The sequence below is a fragment of the Sylvia atricapilla genome, chromosome 2 (assembly GCF_009819655.1).
Source record: "Sylvia atricapilla isolate bSylAtr1 chromosome 2, bSylAtr1.pri, whole genome shotgun sequence".
In the NCBI taxonomy this organism is placed as follows: domain Eukaryota; kingdom Metazoa; phylum Chordata; class Aves; order Passeriformes; family Sylviidae; genus Sylvia; species Sylvia atricapilla.
This window is the reverse complement of record NC_089141.1, coordinates 39,748,864-39,773,624: the sequence shown is the minus strand read 5'-3', so window position 1 is coordinate 39,773,624 and position 24,761 is coordinate 39,748,864. Positions and strand designations below refer to the sequence as shown.

At 39.7% G+C, this 24,761-nt stretch overlaps 1 protein-coding gene across 5 annotated transcripts in view; it reads left to right on the top strand.

Moving 5' to 3' along the window:
• Positions 1 to 24,761, top strand: part of PDGFD (platelet derived growth factor D) — a 141,157-nt gene that overhangs the window by 94,647 nt on the left and 21,749 nt on the right. For all 5 annotated transcript variants that reach the window (XM_066312980.1, XM_066312979.1, XM_066312983.1 and 2 more), the window contains 2 exons: positions 16,524 to 16,583; positions 21,878 to 22,079. In XM_066312980.1, coding sequence (XP_066169077.1) covers positions 16,524 to 16,583; positions 21,878 to 22,079 — 262 coding nt within the window. The remainder of the gene's footprint in view (positions 1 to 16,523; positions 16,584 to 21,877; positions 22,080 to 24,761) is intronic.

The following is a 24,761-nucleotide window of genomic DNA, read 5'->3' as shown; positions in this document are numbered from 1 at the left end:
CGCCTCTCTCCACCCTTCCACCCTGCTGGAATGGGGAGGAGGATCAAAGTAAAACTTGTATGTTGAGATAGGAACCATCTAATAATTGAAAATAAGGTTAAATATCATTATTACTGAATAACGATGATAACAAACAGTAAACAAAGAGTGATGTTCTGTGGTGTGGGATATCCCCTTTGGTCAGTTCAGGTCAGCTGTCCCAGCTCCCTCGCAGTTTCTTTTGCATGCCTCCTCACAGGCAAAGCCTGAGACTAGGAGAAAAAAAAGAGTTCTTGACTTCGGATAAACATGACTTAGCAAAAACCTAAATCTCTGTGTCATCAACACCATTCTCTTTCTGAATCAGCACTGTTACAGCTACTGAGAAGAAATTAACTCTACCCTAGCTGAAACCAGGACACATGCCCATATTGGTTCCTGATTCATAGTCACATTTTAGTCATATTATATCTGGATACATAAAAAAAATTCAGCATGAAAACTAATCTTTTCCATGTTCTTCATATGTCAGTTAGAGTCAAGCAATCTCTGTTAAAAAAAAAAAAATACAGAGCACATGAAAAGTAGACTTTCAGTGAACCAGAGTTCATGATACTGGTTGTGGCAAAATTTTTCTATTGGACAAGTAAGAAATTAAACCCATTCCCAAACTTGGGGAAATCTTATGTAGCTGTCTTAATTAGGGAAACAAATAAATGATTCCTAGTAGCCTAGAAATCTGTAGAATGAATTTTGGTTCGAAAATGGATGTAGATATTCAAGATATTTTTTATTAAAGCTACTCTGGGTAAATCAGTCCGTTTTAAAAGAGATGTAATACTTAAGACTTTTATAGAGCATGCCAGTGTTAAAATCCATAATTCTACTTACCAGCTGTGTTGGACAGCTTTCTCATGGTATCTATAAAGCAATGTTTTTATTTAACATTAAATATGTGTAGGTAGCAGAAAGTTAGGATGGATCCAACACCAAAAATCATAGTGCATGAAACGTGCCACAATGAGCATAACCTGGGAGAGGGCAAAGACCACCCTCTGTTCCCTGATTTTACTTCTATGGTCTGTGCCAACAAACAGATAAGTAGCTTGGATCTGATGGTTTGACACTGCTCAAGAGACCAGTCACAGCTTTAATTCAGTTTCTGTTAGGAGACATAGAAAGGACCCATAGCTAATTTTTCTGCTTGGAGTTGGCCATTAAGAAGACACCAGAAGGAGAGACAGGAAATGCAGTAGAGAACTGAACCTGCCATAAACACACAATTAATGAATGCTGCTGGTAGACTTGTGATCCTCTTTTGTATCTGCACTAAAGAGAAAGGTTAAATCCAACCATTCTCCCCTGTTAACCCTAAACAGCACATCAGTATGCACGAACATGAGGTGCACTTACACTGTCAAACTTTTTTAACAGCCCTCATTAACCTGTCGATCACATTAGCTGTTTGTTTGAAAACAGGACTATTTTAGACTTGATTTGAAAACAGGACTATTTTAGACTGTTGACTTGAGCATGTAATGCTGTCTCTGTAAATCCATATTCTGTTCTTTACTTCCACTTCAACAGCAGGTGAAGAATGTTGGCATGTGAAATGATCATAACATATGAAGAACTTATTTTCATGTGGTAAATCTGGAGAGTGTTTTCTAAAAATTTAGTTGAAATGGCAGATTTGTTGGGAGAAAAGAGGTGCCATGCTTGATTCTGTAAAGAGTTTAATTGAGCACATTCTATTGCAGTGCTGCAGAGGTGTTAATTAGCTCCTCCTGGTTCTTCAGTGTGGCAGCTCTAGTCTGACCTACCACTGTGGTCACAAGGGAAGAGGGGATGAATGGCCTGTTCTTCCCAGGCCCTCTTCCTGTTGAGCAGCTTCTGCTCTAGATTTTCTACAAAAGACAAAGGTGCGCAGCTTAATTTGTGTTGGAGAAGAGTAGGAAGTCAGTCTGCTTCCTCTGGAAGTCTGTCAGAAGCAAATACCAAAAGTGGTATGGTGCATTGAAACATGCTAGACCTACAACTGCACTGAGGAACTTGTGAAAATCCATCACAGCAGGTGCTGGTTGCAAGTTGTCTTTTAAATCAAAACAAGGATTGCATGTCTTCACAGCCTTCTGTAGAGAGGGGCTCCAAGGCACAACTTCATGTTCTGTACTGCTCCAATGCTGTTTATCTGACTGTGTGTCAACACCTTGCAAAGCCTGGCAGCACAATCCTGCTCTTGTACTGTTCTAGCCAAGTTCGGATTGCAGGGTCTGTTTCAACCTTAGCACTGTTCAATGTGTTTTTGTCATTCTTGGCAAGCCAGGGAGCACAATGCATTGTGTATAATGGGTATTTAATTGCTTACATAATAAATCTTTGCCTTGTTTGTTGCAAGAGCTGTAACTGCTGTAAACTACTTACATCTCTGGATCAGATGATACTGACTGTTTTAAGATTACTGAATCGTAATTTAGGCTTTTTTGTCTTTCCTCCCAGTAATGTCTAATGCAGACAAACCTAGAATTCTGATGTGAGGTCATTCAATTGACTTTCCTCCAGGACAAGAATTTTCTGTATTGTAAACTCATTTTTTGATCATCTAGCATAATTTTTAAATATAACAAATACATACAGAACATTTAACCATGGACTAATAAATCACTGTTGCAAAGACATTTTTTCTTTCATAGTAAGTTTTAATTTTTTTTTTTATGCTATACCATTGCCTGCAATTATATTCCTTCTTAATTTATGATAAACAGGTCTGTTCTTTTTATTGTGGGTGTATATTTCCCTTAGATATTTGTAGTGTGCTTTCACACTTCTTTGCTTTTTGCTTAGTCAAGCAATGCTGTCCATATTTAGCTTTTAATCTTATCCAAAAAATCAGGCTATTTAATCCCCCCAGAGTTTTTGATGTTCTTATCAGAACTGCCCCAGATTTTCCTTACTTTTTAGTGTCTCTGTGATAGTGAATGGAACTGAGTCTGGTGGTTCAGGCATCACCAGGACTGTGTTATGGCTGGTGGTGTTGTCAAAAATCATTTTGGCATCAGGGTCACCTGTCAGATTACCCTGCTTAGGCAGGTCTGAATGACTGTTGCCAGCCTGTCTGCCCTAATATTGGGAAATTTTAATGTTAGTAATCCTTTAATGTCTAATGTTAATAGTCCTTTAATGGGTTTTCTTTTGTCAGTTCAGTCCATCTTTGGCCTCCCAGGTTTCCTGGGCTCCTCCTCCCATTCAGCATGTAATCTAAAAACACATTAGGTTGCATCTTTCCACAGCAGACTTTCCTTCTGTTTGGTTATAATACCATTAGTGATTTTTACATGTCCTCAGTGAAGATGGTTGTGCTTGCCATTGCATTTTCCATAGGTTTGGATGCAGCATTATGACCTCAGGGAGGGTGCTGGCTTCCAGGGCAGGCTCCACCACTGCCCTAACAGCTTCTCACAGCCTGAGACGTTCCCACTTCGAAGATAGGCACATCAATTCTAAAATGCCACGAAATTAAGTTCTGAAAGGTAGTACAGAAGTAGGTGGTGATGTTCCAGCTTCCAGTCTGTGGCAGCAGGGTGGGCTGCATGGCCCAGACCATGAGTGATGATGAGTTGCCATGCTGTTTCATTCGGATGCTCACTTTTCCTGTGCCTGCCAGATTTACCTGGGTCCTCCCTAGTGTAAGAAATTGCGTGCCTGCAAAAAAGAGAACAACAATCCCGGATTCCAAACCAGGAAGGTGAAAGAAAGAAAAACAGTTTTGGACCACACTGAGCCATTGGTCTGGTGGGTGTGAGAAAGCTGGTCACTGTTCTCAGCCCAGCCCCTTCCTTCTTAGGTGGCATGATGACTGGAGCTCTTGGGATCTCCACACTTCCTTCTAACAATCATTGGTTTTGTTCTGACTCTGTAGCTCCAGGCACAGGTAATCAGAGAAGGTCCCTCCTCCCTGCTGGGGAAGTTGGTTTGCTCTCAGGCTGCTGCTGTTGTTTGCTCAGTGCGATGGTTCTGGCTTCAGTAACCACACTCTACACCACACTTCCAGAGACAGTCACAGCGCTGTGTAAATCTGACTTGTGTTTTGTATGCATACATCTTTATTAAATTTGCAACCTTTGGTTTTGCCCTGAGCACTTGATACAGTCCATGCCTTCATAATAAAATAGGTGACAGACGTGTCAGAGTGTTTTTGGTTTGCCCTTACACATGTATATTTGCATGCACATCTTTTATTAGTTGCAGGGTTCATTTTTAGACTTGATAGGATAAATCGTAGTTGAAATCTTTTGACTAAATGGCACTGTTACATAAAATCACCCCCTGCATGTTGCTGAGCTTTGTGCTACTGAACTGAACACCTCCTCCAGCCCAGGGCTTGGGGTGTTGCCATCATTCTTTGCCTGCAAACCTGTCTCTGTTTTCCAACCCACAGATTTCTCTCCGCATTGAACTGATTTTGAGCATACATACCATGCCAAAAATCATATTTCCTATCTCTTGTAATACCAAGAAGAATGCAGTCCTGTTTTCTCAATTGTTAATTTGATAACTAGTCAGAGCTTAATTAGAGAAGGTCTGAGCCTGTAACAACACAGGGTCGGATTATGAAACTCATCTGTAGCACTGAAAGCTAAAAATAGCTTTTAGGGTCGTGGAATTAGTGTATCTTGTTTTTAGATAATTTTCAGCAGAATCAAATAACTTCCAATTTTTCTGTGACCTGTAACAACAGGGATTTTTCATTTTAATAGTTTTTGTTCAGGAATATAGATTAATTGTACAAAATGGTGTTTTGTGGCAGATAAAACTTCTTTTCCAGGTTCCTTTCCTAACCTGAAGAAGCCTTTTTTTTTTTTTTTTTTAATAATACTTGTGATCTTGGCAGTATAAAAATGCTTCTTTTCAATCAATATTTGTGTCCTGATGTATTCCTTAGGTAATTTTTTGTGAAAAACAGTAATCAACCTTTCCTCAGACTGTAGGAGTCAGACACTATGTTGTCTCCTTGTGTGTTCCTGATTCTTGGCACCATTGTTGTCCAACCATCAACCATATAAATGAAGCCTAAGCGCAAGCTCTTGCAGGATCAGACCCTCTAATAAGGAAATCTTTGTATCCAGAATTGTCAGCAGAGACTTTTCAACGAGATGTATTTGATTCAAGGCATAGCCACAAGGTTGTTTGCACACACCACATTTTTAGCATGGCTAGTTTGGAGCTAGCACAGGCCCCGGGCTGTTTCCAATGTGCAGTTTGTTGTGGCCACTCTGTTTTACAGGGTAATGGTTGTGTCTGAAGACATGACTCACACTGTATCTGATCAATCTCTACCTCATTTTAGCACTTAATATAGATGTAGCCCAGAAGTTCTGATGTAGAGATCATATTTTCTTTCATTTTCTTGTCATTCCTGACAACACTGTGAGTGATACAGTTAATGGCATTTGTGAGTCCTGGGATTCAATGTTTGCAGACTTACGGGTAAGTTTGAAAAAGAATTTTATCTTTGAGGAAAGAAAAGTGAAAATAACAAAAAAACCCTGAAACTTGAGAAGACAGCTTAGAAAGTATAAGGCTAATTTTTCCACTGCTGTAGGGCAGGGTAAAAAAACCCACCTTGGGACTGCAAAAATTTATCTCACACCAAGCCAATAAACTTGAAAAAAAAAAAATTCTTGAAAGAACCTGGGCATCATGAGGACAAGTAGTCTGTCTGCTCTGTGTGGTTTGCGTTGCATGCTGAAAAGGTCACTAGTGATAGAAACAGGCTGCTGAAAACTTTGCTTTCTCTACAAAAAATTTGGAATGCTGTGTTAATGTGGGAACTTAAACTAGGCACAAAGCAATTGCTGTTTATTACAGATGGGGTGGAACTTTTGTGCCTGACTAGAAATGAGATCCTATTTCAAAATGTGCACTGTACTTACAATATGTGTGTATTATCTCTGAGCCACCTCTCCTCTAAGCAGGCATGCTGTACACAAGGTCTTGTGTGCTTATCTTGTGCTGATGGTTAGGAAAAAACCTGAATGTATCAGTCATGTTCTGATTCAGGCCTTCCACCTCTTTTTGCATATGTATGAGTTGATACAGAAAAAATTGGCATTATTAAGCTCTGAAGAGAGAGAAAAAAAAAAAACCAAAACCGAAAAAAAACCCAACTCACAGAGGATAATGTAAGGCAGCAGAAAATAGGACACTCTGCTCCCTATACGCATAATTTATCTCCATCAGAAACATGTGAAAATAAACACTCAGTTTTCCCACCTTAGCAGCAGCTTTGTGTGCTGACAGTGCTAGCTCAGTGCTGGTTCAGGTACATTTTCCAGGTGCACTAAGGAATAGATTGAAGGCAGAGACAATGCTTGTAATACCAGCTGCTGAAATGTGTGCTATTGCGTGGGTGCTGGCCTACTGCTGATGCAGTCCAGGTCTAGATCTCCTGGACAAAGTGGGCAAAGATGGACAGGGAGGCCAGGAGGGCTGTGCTAAAAACCAGCTGTAGGAACTAAACAGTCTGTGGGTTTTGTACTTTAAAAATGCTGTCTGGTGTTCAGGAAAGACTCAGAGCTTTTCTACTACAGAGCAAAGTCTTTCTGCCAGAGCGTGTTTTCTCCTCATAAGCCTGCACTGCTGATGGAGGTGGGCAGCTGGAAAGCCTGGCCTGCACAGACCAGCCCTGCAAGGCCAGGATGGCAGGGGCTTGGTGTCACCTTGGCATCTCCATAGATGGGATATGTACTTGCTTCCTGCAATTTTTATTGATACTGGTGTCACACCCATGTAGGTTAAACCTAACTGTGCCTGTTGTCTTGAGAATACGCACCTTCAGTTTCCAGAAGAGCTGCTTGCACCCACAAACATCTGTTTTTTTCTGAGCATAACCCTGTCCTGCACACATGGGAAGGTGATGAAGATGTGCAAATGCTCACACATCCCTGCCAGTGAGGAAAGGCCCTACCTGTGCCCATGGTCCCCTGGGAGGAGGTGGTTTGTGGTGGTGGGTGTCCCCTTGGTATGGGGAAGCATCTCTTTGTGCCCTCAGGAAGATCTCTGTGTGTGCAGGCATAAGTCACCCTCCATGCCGTGCCACTGTGTCACATTTCAGATTAATGTCATGTTTTTTTTATCTTTGTTCCATCCAGGCTCTTGGCACCAGTTTATTTCTGAGTTTGTGTGTGCCATCAAATAGAGTTTATGGCTCATACCTTTTTCTCTACTTACATTCTTTAAAGTGAAAGCTTGTTTTTCTCACCTGCCACTGCTTCTGACCTCTTATAATCCTACCGTATTTCTTTGTATTAAATGATGTTTACAACTTCTTTTAATTTTTTTGCCAGTTTCAATTTTCTGTGACATTTTCCAGGTCATCAGTATGAAACTGAATTAAACTGTTTGTCTTGATTTTCGTTGCTTGAAAATATTTAGCCTGTTATAATTTTACAGCCATCCTTAGTCTATTTGGATATGCTTCTATTTAGTCAGAATTCAAATAAAATATGTCTCACAGTACTTGTGGCCCAGTGTACACACCCTTCTGATCCTGAGATTATGGTCTCAATTTGGTGTTTAGAAGGATTTTCATAACCATATTTTGGTAAGCTGATCCCAAAACTGATACATGGTTTAGTTAGATTGTTTGCAAAAGGTTGCCAATGTGAAGTTTTTTTTTACCTGGTCTTTACTCATGATGCCGCTTACAACTGATATTTGTAAAATTATGCATAAGATAAATTAGAAGCATAACTGCTCCTAAAGTACTTTTATTTAGTTTTAACAGCAGGGGTGTTTCTGAGGAATAGATCTGGAACTTCAGTTGTAGTAGTTGAGTTTTTTCCTTAATTTAGCTGTTTGATAAAACTCAGGTTAAACAAATTCCCCAATAAGCAGTATCCTGTGCTGTGTGCAGTAAATTGACTGCTTTTGATCACATCAAAAACCTGGAAAAGCTAAGAGAAAATGGTTCTTTTATTCTTCAAAGATTAGATTTTTCTCGCTATTTTTATGATTATTGAACATCTTAGAAAGCTTGGATAGCAGTCCTTTTTTGTTGTCCTAGAAAATGCAATGCCTTCCAGTCAAAGCAGGAGGGTGAACAAATGCTTTGTTTTGCATTATCTGTGAAACATAACACATGCTCCTTCTGCATGCTTACTGCAGAATTAAACATCATCTTCTGACAGAGAGCTCAAAAACTAATGGATCCTTCACAAAAAATCAATAGCCTAGGATTGCTGCTAGGATAGCTAATGTCCCTGACCAGTACCCTTCTACACGGTGTACTCAGATTTTGAATTAAATTTGCTTAGCTCCATTAGAGTTTTTCGTTATTATTATTATTATTGCTTCCATGTTTCTCCCAAATTACATCTGAAAATGTAAGTGTGCATGTCCAAGCACTTAGCAGGTCCTCCAGGTAGAACAGTGGAAAAGTTGGAATATTGAATGAAATTACACTGTATTTGTTAATGATTATTTTTCTCTGATGATGGTCCATGTTTAAATCTATTAAAAATGCGTAGAAACCCAAGTGGAAAGAAATCAGAAAATTAATAGCTTGCTCCTAGGAGGTTTTCTCTCATTAATATTTTTCCTTCTATCCCTAGTACTGGGGCCTTTCACTACATTCCCATTTGGTATGAGTCACACCAAGAAGGAGGACCTGAAATAACCAGCTGTCACTGCCTTCTGTTAACTCTGAAAGAATTTTTTGCCCACCTGGACACTACCGGGCAAGTGAAGTATCAGCTTTTCAGTTTTGCTCAGGGCAGAGTCACCTATTACCAGGGAGGCTGCTTCCAAAACCCTGCCGGTCAGCATGGCAGAAGTTCTCCAAAGTCCTCACAAGGGCACTAGATATTGACCTGGCAGCAGGTTTTTGGCTCATGGGATCACTCCTCCCAAGCTCATTTCCCACTTTGATGTGCAGAATCGCCCTGATCAGGATCTCTCTTGATATTTGCTCCCCACTGCCCTGGCAGAGCCAGCATGGACCATCATGGGGGACCAGCAAGCCCTGCAAAATGGGGTGCCACTGTGGCCCAAGTGTGCTAAGACACAGACCCAAGGTGAGCAAGGAGCCCAGTTGCTTTATGCTACCTGCATAAAGATGGAGACCACAGACCACAAGGGCACCAAGGGTCACTTCTGTAAGAAGGTGTCCTTTATATATAACAGGAATAGAAAGGGAGTGAGGAGCAGATGCAGTGTAAGCATGATGCACCTGGATTGCATCCCTGGATTGCAGTAAGGTGAGCCAGGGTTCGTGTGGAGACAGTGAATGCAGTGGCAGCCCATAGCATCAATGGCAGCAAAGTGGCCAGGGCACCTTCACACTCCTAAGTCTGACCTAGAATGCTTACAGGGCACTTGTCAGCAAAATAGGGGTTTAAGAATGTGAGAAACTAGAAAAAACTCTCCACCTCTCTTCATCAAAGAAACTCATTCCAGACTGAAGGATAGCCTGGAATGGAAGGCAGTGCTGTCTAGCAAATGTAGTTGGACTTCAGAGGAGCATCTCACTCAGTGTCACGCAGGAAATGGGCCCTTGTGCTGGAGAAGGTGGCATGTGGCAGTCAGAGGGCAGGCGGTGGCCTGTAAGACAGAAGGGAGTATCCAGCCAGGGATAGCTTGCTAATAGGAGTTTCTAAAAGGTTAATCTTACAGTCAGTTTTATTTTTGGGATGTTTTAGGGACCAGAGTACAACCTACAGAGTAGCATTTTAATGTTTTTTGCAGTACACACGTTGCTGAAGTGCATTGCTCATGAATGGGAAAATCAGAGTATCAGAGAGGCAAGCTGGATGACCTTGAGCGTCACAGAATTGATTTGCAGTGAAATGGAACAGCCCAAAAATTAGCAAAGAGGTCACTCATGTAGAGATTAATAGCAAAAGTATTTGCTATAAATGGCATATTGCTGGTTTTTGAAGAGGGGCAAAGAAAATTTCTCAGTGTACTAGGCGTGTGACCAATGAGGCTGTAGTTGCATCTTTTCTGGAATACTTTGTACAGTTCTGGTCCCCATGGTACAGAGCAACCACATTTTTCTTGGATTGAGTTCAGGGACAATGGGGGAGAAGAGAACATTTCTTATTAAGGGCCAAGACAGCTTGGCTTGCTTAGTGTAATAAAATGGATGCTGAGAGGAGATATAACATCTCTTCAGAATTACTGCAGGAAGCAAACTTGGGAGGAGAAGAAAAGGATAAAGCTGGTACTTACATAAGTTCAGTAAAGATAAATTTAGCTTGGAAACAGCCAACCAGTCTGAGGCGTTTGGAAGAGACAGCCTGGGAGAGCCTTTAAAGTTTTGTGTCCCAGTGTTTAATTGCAGAATCAAAAATTGCCATTCAGATTAAAATGGCTAAGGAAGAATTGCAGAATATTTACAATGAATGTTAGTTGATTTGTGGATTTTTTACAATTGCTTAACTGCAGTATGCAGCAGATTAGCTATTAGCAGATCTCTTGTACATGGAGATATGAGGACAGGCTCTGTGATAAATGGAAAAAATAAAGATAATGCACAATTTGCACAGTATGGTAATGAAGTCCTGCACACTGTCTTGTGGGTATGAGTAGAAAACAGGATGCTCATAGGCATAATAGTGTCAGATGACATCTGATTTTTCAAAGGCATAACTACTGTCTCATTTTAACAAGAATTATATGACTTTTTAGAGAGATCATTTAAAAGTCTGTCTCGGACATTCTTCCAGTATGCACCCAGGAATGCCTATTTCCAGAGCTGGGTGAAAGATGAAGAGGAGCATTGATGAAACATAATTTATTAAATATATTCTTCTGCTTCAGTTTTACTTCAGCTTTTCATAAATAAATGTAACGAACTGGAGTTGACCTAAGTCATTATTGCGGCCTTAAACTTTTGAAATTTTAAGTATCTTATGTTTCCTGTTCATTTATAGCTAGTAAATGTGTCAGAAAAATTCAAGAGAGATTTTGTAGATTGCCTTGCATTAGTATTAACTTAGCTGATAAGGTTGTAACTACTGATACATAGTGGCAACTGGGCTTCAGAAACTCAATTTATGTCTTTTTTGAGGGGCAAGAATCACAATATTACATTTGAGATCAGACAGTTTGGTGGCTGTCTGACCTTATTTACTGACTTTAAAATACTGTTGTCGTGGATAACCTGCCTTTATGGGACTGCATCAAAAATAGAAAAGAAAATTAAATATTATTAAAGTCATTTGCTAATTTCTTAGCTGTTCCAGTAATAGCTGGTGTCAGTGGTAAAATTTGCTCATACTTCCAGTTTGGATATTGCTGCCTTCAACATTACAGCTACCTGCATTTCTAATGCCTGCCCTGCCAAATGAAAGAGCTTGTTGACATTGGTAATAGGCTCTTTTAGCAGAGTGTGGGTTGTTATCTGGAGAGACAAGGTCAATTCACATCTAACCTTCTTGAAAGATACTGGCCTGCACTTAATGTTTCGTTGCAAGGCATGATTCCCAGATTAAGAACCATCATTGTTGCATGGTCTCCAAATTCAGCAACTTTTATTTTAATGTCTGGTCACCAGAGCTGAACAGAGCAACAGTTTGACTATTACTGTAAGAAAAATCCAGCCTCTGGCTTCCTAGTAGCCTGCTGTAAGTATCTTTTAGCATCCTTAGGAGGTGTTAATAAATACCATTCTGATACTAAATTAAACCCAGCAATGTGACCAAATGAAAGTATGGTACAAGAAAAAGATATTTCAAAGTGTAAATCAATATGCTTATAATTATAAAAATCAGAGTGTACTAAACTGCTACATGCCGTATGAAATTTAATCAGTTCAAGTGTACAACCTTGAATATGTATCACAGCATTTTTTTGAATGGAACTATGATCTTTCTTTTGCCTCTGACTTATATAACACCATTTCTGTTATACAGCATGTTCTGAGTTTGGAGTTAATTTGCCTGAAATATGTGTCACTTTGTATAGGAAATGTAATACCTATAAATTCAGTTGTTAGTGAGAATGTAGGTACTACTGCTTGTGGCAGGAAAAAAAAGAGAGAGATTTACAGGTTATTATATTTTGTTGTTGTATATTTTGTTTGGTTGTTGTTGTACTAAATACAAATACAAGTTTATTTCCTTATCAGCAAGCTGTCTGCACATAGCTCTGAATGCAGTAGATACATGTTGACTGTTGTTCAACAATGGGTATCATTGAGTTTCTGTTTATTAATCTAAATGTTAGGATAATTTTGTCTCTTTTTTCTTCTAGTTGCAATTTACTCTAATTTTTCCTTACAGATCTTCCATTGTCCTTCATCCCTAATTCTTACATTCTGGGGCGAGCTCACGACTTCTTTTTGTTTCTCTACTGGACTTCTGAACATTCCCTATTTCACCCATGATTTGTTTCTACAGCATCTTCTGTGTGTCTCAGCCCTTAGTCCTGTTCCTCTGTAAATTTCTAGAAACTGCTTTTCTTTGTGATCATTTATAGTTACAGTGTCTCAATACCACAAATGGGGTGACCACAGGCAGAGCTCAACACTCCAGCTTCTCTGTCCTTATTTTTTCTTAGCTTACTTCATTCTTCCCCTTTCTCATGCTTACTTGGCCCAAGAACATGCCTGCATTTTGACTCTTTCTCCTTCACTTCTCTTCTGAGTAGAAGGGCACAGTAGAGAAGGTGGCTCCTTTAGGAGAGACCCTTACTGAACCAGTGAGCCCTAACCATCAGTCAGGGATGCTGTCTGATGCACTCTTGCTTATGACCCCTCCTCTGAGAACCTTTCCCACTCACTGAAGTGGAGAGCATCGCCTCAAATTTCATGAGCAATATTTTGTAGTTGTTTTGTCAGATGAACAATTTTTTACCAAATCTAATCCAATCACCCCAGAAATCTGCAGATTAAGGAAAAGAATTGACAGAAAAGCTTACTTATAGAGATACGGGGCAGCTTCTTTGCACTGGAGAGAGCTGTCAGTGTGTTGTGCCCGTCCTGTGGTGGTTATTGCCTACCCCAGTCATCCTTCCTCACAGCAGTCATGCACCAAGATGACAAAAGACTAACCTACAGTGAAAAACTAGGTAAAAAAGTGAAGAATCACAGTGCTTCTTGCTTTTAATTTGAGGCCATCACTCATCATAGCTGGGAGAACTTGCATGTTTAGCCACATGGGTGGTACAACAAAGTGAGTCATGACAGCATGCTTCTCCAACTGGCGAGCTTCCCAGCCACATGCCGGGTGTTTTCCTGATGCCTCTCTGTTCCTACTGACCTTGCCAAGCCCCATGGCTCCAACACAGCAGAGCCTGTGCTGCTGCAGGTCATGGACCCTCAGGCTGCACATCATCTTCCTCAGGAACCAGTGCTGTCTGGCTCTGCAGTCTCATATGTCATTGATATCTGTGATTTCGCATCATGATCTCCACTTGTGAAAGCCCTGGGTGAAACACGGATTATTCCCTGCGACTCCTTGTCACTTACTGGCGATCAGTGGTGGGAGACAGGCTATAAAGTCCATCTGTGAAAGGAGAGAGTAGCTTTTCTTTGTCTGTAACAGAGCCAGGAACAATATATCAATGTCCATACATATTTAACTCTGAGGACTGACTCACAATTTGTCTTGCTGAGGTGTAATTTTGGAAGTTGATGTTTGGAAGTCATTTTTCTTTACTGAGAGTAGCTGCTATCAGAAGGTGATTGGTAGCCCTGCCTGTATTTTTGGTGCTTGTAGAACAGTTGTTTTGCCTGTATTTTTGGTGCTTGTAGAACAGTTAATTCAGTGCTTTGCTGAAGTCTCTGGTAAAGTTTTTATGTTACCATGACACAAATACAAAAATAGAAGCACTGTTGTCAGGGTGATGAAGCTAAATTATTATCACCCTGTTGTTCCTGATTCAGTAAGAAAAGATATGAGAATTTTGGTGGGTTTTGAAATGTTATAACCAGAAGTTTTAATGTTGTTTTAAGTAATGAAGAAACAACAGCAAAACAACAGCCAAAGCAATCACAGGCAAATTCACATGGACGAGGTAGAATAAATTGAACCTATAGCACTGAAAATAGATTTGTCCTTCCGCTTATGCTAGGGGTGAGAAGAAGGAGAGGGTTTTGTAATGACGAGAATCACTTTGATAATATTATTTGAAATAGCTGCAAGCAGAAGCCATAGATAATAATAATCTCCAAACTGTGGAGGTTGAAAGCTCCGAGACGCCAAGAAGAGTGCAGCTGCCTTGAGTGGTGGTGGAACAAAGCCACAGAGTTGTGAATAGTTTATGCAGATTGAATATAATCAGAGTTGAAATGTGCAGTCATCAGGTTTGAGATCCAAGGAGCAGGTGGTACACGTGTCTATGTCTGGATTTTGGAGGGGTTTCCTGGCGTTAACCAGCTCAAAGAATCACAGACTAAAGAAACAGTTTTGATATCTGCGTTTAGATAAAACAAGTGGTCCATCCCTTTGAACACGAGACTATAGTCTTCTCAAAACATTCAGTGAAGCAAATTGTTTCTGTTTTAAAATAATGCTTTTGAACGCAATGCCACTTTTTTTTTTTTTTTTTTTTTTTTTTTTTTTTTTTTTACTGGAAGTGCTAAATGGAAGCTAATGACAGAGAGGAAATTATTTCCAAGTTTTGAGACTGGCAGCCTTTACCAGAGGATTCATGAGCTTTTCAAATACATTTTTATTTAATTTAAATTGTGGCTTGTCAAGAACTGGGCAACCAAATGTGTAGAGAATGTGGCCAAGGTAGGCATATTTAGAATGGTGTATGACCTGATTATAGCTTGCAGATCTCTTTACTGGTTTCAAGAAAAAAATCTGCATTGAAAATTTCACCAATGTTTTTCTTCTGTATTCTTAACAGAAAATGACCACATAATTATTAACATTTTAATTGCTCTGCAGTTTCAGTGGTCATTTAGTGATGGGATTGCTTAATTTCTATTAATCTTAAATATGAAGAAGAAGAAACAGTATTGAATAAACAATCTTGTGACTTTTGAGACATTTAAATAATTTTCTATAGCAAATGAAAAACATTAAAAAAACAAGTATATTGATTCTGGATCTGAAAGCAGCTCTGTTCCTTCTTGACTAAAGGAACACTTTATTGGTGAATTAGCAGATTATGAGATCAATTTTCTCTTTTCCATTTCTAAGAAATAATTTAATATATGCATAAAAATCTATGTATGGTCCAATGCAGGATCCAGTCTAGCGAGCGTCAGCTGTGTGGTTTCCTCTCCATTTCCCCTTTCAGTTGCCAGCTTAAAAAAAAAGCTTATCAGATACTGAGTCAGTATGAAATTTTGAGCCAAGGCATTGATCCATCTTCCTTAAACCTTTTCATTATAAATTCTATTATTAGAAATTAAAATCTTGGTATGCTGTCACTTCAGTCCACTTTCCTTGCCTGCACATTCGTGCTGATCATTCACTGCATGTGTGTGTTTAATAACCATTCTGTGATACTGCCTTTTTTTTCCCATTTTTTACGGTTTAGTTATTCCAGCTGGAAATGAGCAAAGCTGCCAAAAGATTAAAGAAATGCCTTCTTCGTTATTTAAGTAGTGATTGCTCATCACTGGTCAGACAAGTGGATTGGGATTTAGGTGACCACATGTCAATATCTACAGTTTTGACAGCTGTTGCTAAGATCAGCCTCCCAGGTTCCCTTTGTAGAGACAATGGAGACAAAAAAGGGATTTTCAAGGTGCACTATCATCTCAAGTAAAGCTTCTAAAACAGATTAGATGATCTGCACCCCAGAAATGCCAGGTTTAGTATTGTAAATGGAAATAAGACTAACTAGCTTAGATGTCGGTTTTGTAGATGTCCAATAATAGATAATATAATCCCATCCCTGAGCTCAAATTAATCATAAATGCCCAGAGATTCTGTCCAATGATGATGTTAATGGGAATGTTCTGTGGCTGCATTTTTTTGATACAAGAAAACATAGTGCAGGGATCGTCATGTAGTGTTCAGCACAAGTACCAAAAGCAGTACAGTGATGTTAGGACTGCTTTTCAAATGGATTAGATTACCCTGCTTTTCACCTTGACTAAGCAGTACAAGGGAAGTAGCATATTCACATTCTTTCCAACAGATCAGTTTGTTAACTGCATTAATACTCTGATTGAAGGCATACAGAGATGGTTTTTAATATCTATGTTGGCAGATGAATTGTGATGTCCTTGACCAGATTAGGTCCTGCTATGCAAAGCAGCATATGTCAGATTAGTATTATTATTACTGTTATTGTTGTTGATAATAATGATGATGATGATGATAATAATAATATAAACAGCAATAATAATATTCACCCATTCTTGTCCAAGCAAGCTCACAAGGAGTTTATAAACATTGAAAAGTGAGGAACCTGAGTTGAAGTAGCTTTATTGAGGAATGACACATGGCAAGGGACTTTTGCATTAAAAAGGGTTAGAAAAAGTGACAGATGTTGAATGCTGAAACATTTTTTAAGTTCTGTACTTAATTTAGGATGTTGTCTTAATGGTGATTTTTCCTGTGTGTTTTCCCCCTTAGGATGATTTCCAGCATGCAGCCTCAGAAACCAACTGGGAGTCAGTCACAAGCTCTGTCTCAGTAAGTAATTCTTCACTGTTTTGCCCATGAATGGATTGATAGGGTGGCTTGAATCCAACTCAGCAAAATGGCATCTGCACAGAGAAACCATGTATTCACCTTTGAAAGAGGATGAATAAAGCTTTTATCCAACTGATACTGGATTCAAACAGTATGTTTTTAGGGATAAAAGATTCAGGATATGCTCTTAGCTGTTGTAAGCATGTAGGACAGCCAGCCATTGGGAAACATTTCTTGCTTTCAAACTCATCCGGCCACTATGAAAATACAAGATACAAACTTAAAAGTTTTAATTATTAAATGTCTTGACTTACATGGAAGACTATACTGAAAGCAAGCTGGCAGGACAATGGATCTGGCCTTTCACTGTCAATACTGAGAATATTTTTTAAGTGTTTCCAGTAAAATATATCTGAAGTCAGATACAGTTGCTCTATATTCAGCTGCAAATTGCAACTTCAGAGAAAAAAATTAAGGAAGAAAAAAACTCAAGTAATCTAATTAAAAAATAATTTTCTTTTCATTACATATGACTTGTGTCATTGGCAAAAAATCTGTCCTCTCTGCCACTTCCCAGTGCTGGGAAATGGCATAGTAGCATGAGAATTCATAATATGGGCAATCCTGTTCTGTGTGCTCTGCTGCCTGCTCATCACAGTTCTTGTTAACTCCTCTTAGAATACATGAGATGGGGGTGAGTGCTTAAAGCAGGCTTGGGACCAATGTCTGAAGCATTCATGGAAGAGAGCTTAGTGATAGCCCCTTTGTTACAGTAGCTGCCAGGAGCAGCTGGTGAAGGAGCAGTAAGTAAAATATGGGTAAAATGTACTGATCAGGGTCCAATCAAGACAGCAAGTAGAGAGAAAACTCTGTGCTGCCAAAATTAGAAGGTGTTAAGCCAATCTCACTTGTGTTTACTCTTGAATTCTCAAAATGACACTTGCCCTTCATGCCCTTCATGCCCTTCACTTGCCTGGAACCAACTGAGCTGAAAGTCTTGAGAAGTGATGTTAGCAGGGCTGAGATCTACTGGATGTGCCAAGCAGGAGATGCTACAACAGTTTTACTAAAAGACACAAATTCATTTTTCATTCTAATGTGGGCTTGGGGGGGAAAAAAAATCAATGTGATGGAATATTTTGTTTAAAAATATGGTAGGCTGGTGTTTGAAAAAGTAAGCTTAGGGCTCCCTCATCAGGTAACTATGTAAATGAGACTAAGCCTATGGTAAACGCCATGTTAGTTGGCATCCTTAACGTCATAAAATGCACAATATACCAAACAATAACCCACTATCCTTTTCATATTGAAAAATCAAGTTCACAGTTTTGCATCTTTTTTTTTTCTGAAAAATTGTTTTCAGTGTGTTGCGCCTGATTAAGTTCAATACAAGTATTACAGGTAGCAAGCTGATTCCCAAGGTCATATGGAAACCTACAGCAAAAGCAGAACCTCGGTTTCATTGGTTTTCTCATGTCATTCCCTATCTAACAAAATACACTTAATCCAGTGCATGGCACCTATGCCAGCTGGTGGACTCCGCCCACCTCCACAGGCACCCACAAGTCCCTTTTATTCTCAGAGAAAAAAAGGCAGGGGGATTGAGCAATTTTTCACAAAGGCACCAAGGAAAATGTCTGAGGACATCCAAGTTCTTCAGGAGAGAAAGATTCAGGGATTCTGTTATGGTCTTGAGGGGCAGAAGAACAAACTCAGACTTGTCAGTCTTCGACAAGATGACAAACAATTCTGCTGATGCTCAGGTAGCATGGCAGGTCTGAGTTTTTCTCTCAAACCCACAAGTAACCCAAAGACTCATTTTAGGATATAGACACATTACAACTCAGAATGAAAATTCTAGAGTGAGCAAATTCTTTCTTCCCTATCTGAGGTCATATTACACTTATATTTTGGATTGTTTTTTTGTTTGGGTTTCTCCTCAGAAAGTTTGAAAAAAATGCTCCTGCCCTTAACCTATCATGGCAAACTCAGGGAAAAAAAAAAAATGAAATCTAACTCCTTATAGGTTAGTTTCTATTATATGTAAAGTTATTTTATGACCAAGAAAAAACTGTGATGCACATTGAATTGCCTGTCTGGCTCACAATAGAGATAGGAAAGTGAAAAGAATGAGTGAACAGAAATTAAGGGCAAGAGCACATACCAAAAAAAGATACCTTTGTGTTCCAGTAAATTAAAAATGTATTCAGTGCTTTTAAGAAATGCAAAGGAGGTACATAATGTGGAAGATCTTGGCTCCTCATTGCTTCTTACATTTCTTCTTGCTCCCTCTTTGGATGTGATCTCAGAAGTCAGATTACAACGAGCACAAACTCTGTTAAAGCCAGCGTCTCATTCTTGGCAGGACAAAAGAGAGGCAGTTGGGTTGGCAGCTTTGAAGTTGCTTTTGGGCCTGTCACATGATGTTGCTGCCAGGAGGCTATCTCAGCTGTTGAAATAATTCCTCTTGATTTGGCTGTCACTGAGAAAAAGTTAAGCTTCCTTCTGTGTTTGAACGAGGCTGCACAAATCTCTTGAGTAGAAGCTTTTGTATGAAAAGAAAATGGGGAACCCCAGCTGTCTGTATGAGTTTGAAATTTCCTGCATATTCACAGCTTGACATCTACTTCTGTAATGAAATGTACAGTTGAACATGTGGGAAAAAAAACTTCTGCATTTAGTAAGCCATACACCTGTGGCCTGATTTTTATGCTCCTGTTCCTTCAGCATCCTTGGACCATCTCTATCACTTCTGAAAGGCAGTCAGAGTCTCATCTTTCCATGCTGGGCTGCCATGAGCTCCACCAAGCTCTCCTCAGGAAGAAAGTAGCGTTTAGGTGCCTTTTCCTTTTGTAACCTCAGCAGCTGTATTGGCTCACTGACACTGGCTGCAGCATAGTCTCTCCTGCAGCATTGCTTTAGACAACAGTGCTGTGTTCACTTTGCTGGCGTGAGCTTTGCTTTTCAACTACTGGGACTTGCATCTCTCTGACAGTCTCTATCCCAAGCCATGTAGAAGTCAGGAGAGAGGCTTTAAGGTGTGCCTTCCTTTTTAAGGGGTCATGACTTTTTACAGGCCTCTGCACCGTGTCTTGGCACTGCCCTAGAGAGGCATTGCAATCACAGCTGAGCAACTGAAACTTCTTGGGCTGTTGGTGGTGAGCTGTAAAGTGCAGCTGTGTGTTCTCGACTGCACTATTGTAGTGTTTGCTGTTTCTTCTCTTCCTGATTTTTAATAATTTGGACTGTCCATATTTTCAGCAAACATTATGCAGGAAAATGCCAAGGATTGTTAGTTTTGTGATACAGCTTACCACTAAAGACAAGTGTTTTATTTTAAAAGATATGTATATTCTTTAAAGTCATTATAGGAGGAATGGAAGGACACAATCATGCAAACAAGTGAGTGAATTTACTCACGTAAGTTGACCCTCCCGTTCTGACCCAAGCAAGTAAGTTAATCACAAAGATTAATAGTTTAACATATGCATTTACTTGGGAGATGAGGCAAAACAAATATTTTGGGAAGCCATTAGTTTTAACTGGCATATTTCTGCTGCATTACTTCTGAGCTGGGTTTTCATGAAAGAATTTAGGTTTCTAGGGGTTTCTCTCCAGTGTTTTAGCTTACAAGACCAAACAATTCATGTGCCATAGTATGCTTGTTGTTGGACAAAATTGATTATAGTCCTTTGGAAAGTAAGAGATCTGCATTAATAGTTTTTGTTGTACATATTTTACATACTATTTGGCCTTGTGCTTGGAAAAGGGGAAAAGTGATATCAGGATAGTGAATATTGTGATTCCAAATTGAGAATTTTAAAAATGTTTCAAGTCCTCTCCAATAAAATTGAAAATGCTGCAGTCATTCTGTTAAAGTCAAATTGTGCCAGAAGTTCAGTGGGAGCACTCAGAGAATGGTAGTTGGTCTTTACCGGTGGAAAATAAATATTCCATTTGGTCTTATGATATAATTGTGAGGATATTACTATCTTAGTCATCCAAATATTTATTATTACATTTCTGAGATTATAGAATGGCTTGGATTGGAAGGTTCCTTAGAGATCACCTAGTTTCAATCCCCTTGTAGTGGGCAGGGATGCCTTTCACTGGACCAGGCTGCTCACAGCCCTCTCCAACCTGACTGAACACTGTCAGGGATGCGGCATCCACAGACTCGTCCAGCAACCTGTTCCAGTGTCTCACCACCCTCACAGTGAAGATTTTCTTCCTCAAATCTAATCCAGACCTACACTATTTCATTTTAAAGCCATTCCACGTTGTCTTATCACTACCCGCTCTTGTAAAAAGTTTCTATTCATCTTTTTTGTAGGCTCCCTTCAGGCGTTGGAAGGCCACAGTTAGGTCACCCTGATGCCATTTCTTCTCTAGGCTGAACAATTCCAATTCTCTTAGTCTTTCCTCCATCCCTCTAATCATCTTGATGTCCCTCCTCTGGAGTGACTCCAACAGATCCATGTTCTTCCTGTGCTGGGAGCCCTGACCTGGATGAAGCACTGCAGGTGGGGTCTCCGCAGAGCAGAGCAGAGCAGAGCAGAGGGGCAGAATCCCCTCCCTCCTCACCGTTGCTGCTTTGGATGCAGCCCAGGAAATCATCAGCTTTCCTGGCTGCGAGCACATTGCCAGGTCATCTCCAGCCTCTCACCCATTAGCACCCCCAAGATCCAAATATCATGTTTTTTCTGTTTGGTTAGTAAGTTTTACTTTAGGTAAAAGGTCAGTTCAATGTAAATTCATCAGTGTTTTGTAATACATTTAATTTTGGGTAATAAAGGCCATTTTTCCAAGTCTCTAACCATGCCAAATTTGTTGTCCAAATTGACCAGAGAAAGATAGTCTAGTGGACTTTTTGTATTTGTCTTTCTCTGCTGAGGTTTCTGATCTGCCTCATGTGAAATAACCAACAGAACTGGCATCTCCATTTCTGCGGCCATGGCCATCACAGTGCTTTCAAAAGACATTTTCGTTACATCTCTGTATATGTGCAAACCATCATTCCCTTTGAGGAGTGCAAGTAAATACTGACAGTCCACCAGTGGCAGTGCATTTGCTCCCTGCATCTCCTCTGGGATTTGCCTGGGAATTTTTTGTATCTCTTCTCCTTACAAAAAGAAAACACAAGTACAAGAAAGTCCTGGCTCAAAGACTTGAAAAGATGGCCCAAAGTAACAGTTTCACTCAATAATGAAACAAGTTTGTCAATAACTGTTTTCAGTTGTTTAAAGCAGTGCTGTAATTTCTGCCAAGTACACTGAGATGTATGTCACTCTTAGGGGGTATCCTATCCCTCTCCATCAGTGACTGACCCCACGCTCACAGCGGAGGCGCTGGATCAGACCATTGCTGCCTTTGACACGGTGGAGGATCTACTCAAACACTTCAACCCAGACTCCTGGCAAGAAGATCTTGAGAATCTCTACACAGACAGTGGGCACCATTATCGAGGCAGGAGCTACCATGACAGGAAATCCAAAGGTAGGAAGAAACTTTGGGACATACTTATGCATACTTTGGGACAAGGACAGGATATTCTGTCACTCCTCACAGGAAAGTCCATCAGTCAGGTATTACATTTCAGTGCTCATGTTCCTGTTAGAGTCACAGGGCAAGGTACCACCTATTAAAACCAGGGATGTGTCATTAAGTCCTTAATCAATTTCCAGGTAGGATCTCACTTGAGAAATCAGACTGAAAACTGCCTTTTTTATGATAAATTTACAAATAAAATCACAGGTACACATGTAAAGGCAGATGCTTCCCAGCTTTACCCTCTTAAGCCTTGCTTTGTGTGTAAAGCATGGGGCTCCTAATTACCTGTGTTATCATCCTTCTTTAAATACCCTGCTTAAGGACCGTTCTCTGTTGAGTGAGGAATAATCACTTTTATCACATTGTGCTTAGGGAAGCATCTGGTGCAGACACCTGCATGTGCAGCTGGTTTTTTTTTTAGGATGTGAACATCTCACTGTTTTTCATTATGTTGGCAGGGAACATTATGATGGTTTAATATCTTTGTCTGTAATTGAGCAAAGCACACACTTCTGGGTTATGTTTCTTGTTTCCTTCTGTTAGTTCAAATCATCCACCAAATGGTAAAGCAAAGGGGCACTTAGCTGGCAGTACAAAGCCATAATGATAAAGAAACACTATGGAGAAGACACAATTGTGCTCTGGGGTAACCATGCACTGAAGGGCCTGATGAAACTGCCCTTCATGTGCAGTAGAGATGTAGGAGGTCTGTTAGGATTCTCCCGGACGACAATCGCTGTAGTTTTCACAGAAGATCTGGAGTGAAGAATTTTATTTGTTTTCTCTTTTCATCATCTATTTTCAACTTGTGTATTCACATGCCTTCTTCTTTATAACTTTAAAATTATAATTCCCAAATCACGGTTCCAATTCTGTGCAATCTACCAGTTATTTACAGTTCAGATCCCCCCACACCTTTAAGCATGTTCTAAGGAGGGAGAGAGAATTGTAGTTCCATGTTTGTAACTTCCTTGTTAACAAATTATGAGGCTTTGCTCTTAAAAGAGATATGTAGACTGTATCCATATGAGGGAATACTTTTTTAAGAAGTGTTCCCAGGCTCTGAAATACAATCACTAAATTGTCAGCCTGGTCTTTGTTGGGCATGAACCAGGATCTGGCAGAGGCCACCTGCCATTCATGTGTCCACCTTGACTGGAGAGTAAGAGGTGAGTGGTAGGACTGTGGGCTGTCCTGAGGCTGTTGTCCATGGAGGACCAGGAGAATGATCTCAGGCACATACAGTGTATTAGTAGACACAAGTACTGGGTACAGTTTCCAAGACAGTTTGGCTTTCTTTGTTTCCGGGCTCAGCACTTCAAAGGAATATGTGATAAAGCCCTGAGCACACATTCAGCAAAAAGTGAACCCCTTTACTCCCTTTTGGCACTCCAAAAATTTCAGGTAACCACCGCAGCTGTTGTTGGGGAAAACCTTCAACTAAGCATCACTGCATGACTTTCAAAAGTGGTGTGCTCTCTGTGGGGTGTGTGGAACATGATCTGTGTGTCCCTTATTCATCCAGGCTGGATTTGGCACCAGTAGATATATATATAAAAGAAATGAAGGGTCTGTTCTGTTTTTAATAGAAGCTGATTAGAATCCGGTTCTCTGGATATCATTTCATTCTCAGATCATATTTGGCCCAGTATCCCATATATTTAAATGCCCATATAAATATAAAATAGCATTTGATGCTTTATTGATGCTAATTATGCAGGCTGCAGGTATCAATCTGATCTGGCAGTGCTCAGAAAATTCAGATGCATAACATTTTCTCCATTTATTATAAATGTAATTCAGCTTCTTGTGTAGCAAGAGGCTAAACATTTACAGTTATTATAACAGTTACAGTTTTAATACTTGATTTATTTTAATAGGATTGTTTGGTGGTGGTGGTTTGGTTACAGGAAAAAGAAAAAAAAACTTTTATAACAATTTTCCTTTTGTTTTCAAACTAAAGGCCAAATTCCCTGACAGCAGCTCTCTGGCCTAATGTACCTCACCATAATGAAATCTTTAAAAAAATTCAGTTAAGAATTTTTATTTAGTCATAAACTTCTGACAAGATTAAAGGCCTGTTCTTGGAGGATGTGAGGAGTAAGGAATAGCTTTAACAAATCCTTAAATTAGAAATGCTTGGTGTCTTTTAAACACAGACACTGTGGATCTCTGAGGAATGTTTATAGGCACTGGGGTAACCTTGCAGCAAAGAGAGCAGTAGATTATATCCTAATTTATTTCAGATACCTATCTGTTTCAGCTTACAGCTCAGGGTTTTTTTTGTTATCCTAAGTTAGAACAGCCCTGAGGCAGGTAAGAGCAATTTGATGTAATCTCTGCCTATCTTTCACAGCATTTTCAGATCACACCGTATAAACGGTATAAATTAATCACTAATAATTTCACTCCTATCCAACCTTCTGCCCATACCAAACTCTGGCACAAAATTGACCTGAAAGAGGTAGTATTGAAGAATACTAGTTCTGATTAGAGATAGGAGATAAATTATATTTAAATGGTATGCTTTCTTAATTTGCCAATTAATAATCTACAAATATCAAGGTCAGACAAATAAGAAGACAGTATTTTATCATAGCTGAAACTCACAGAATCAGGGAATAGATG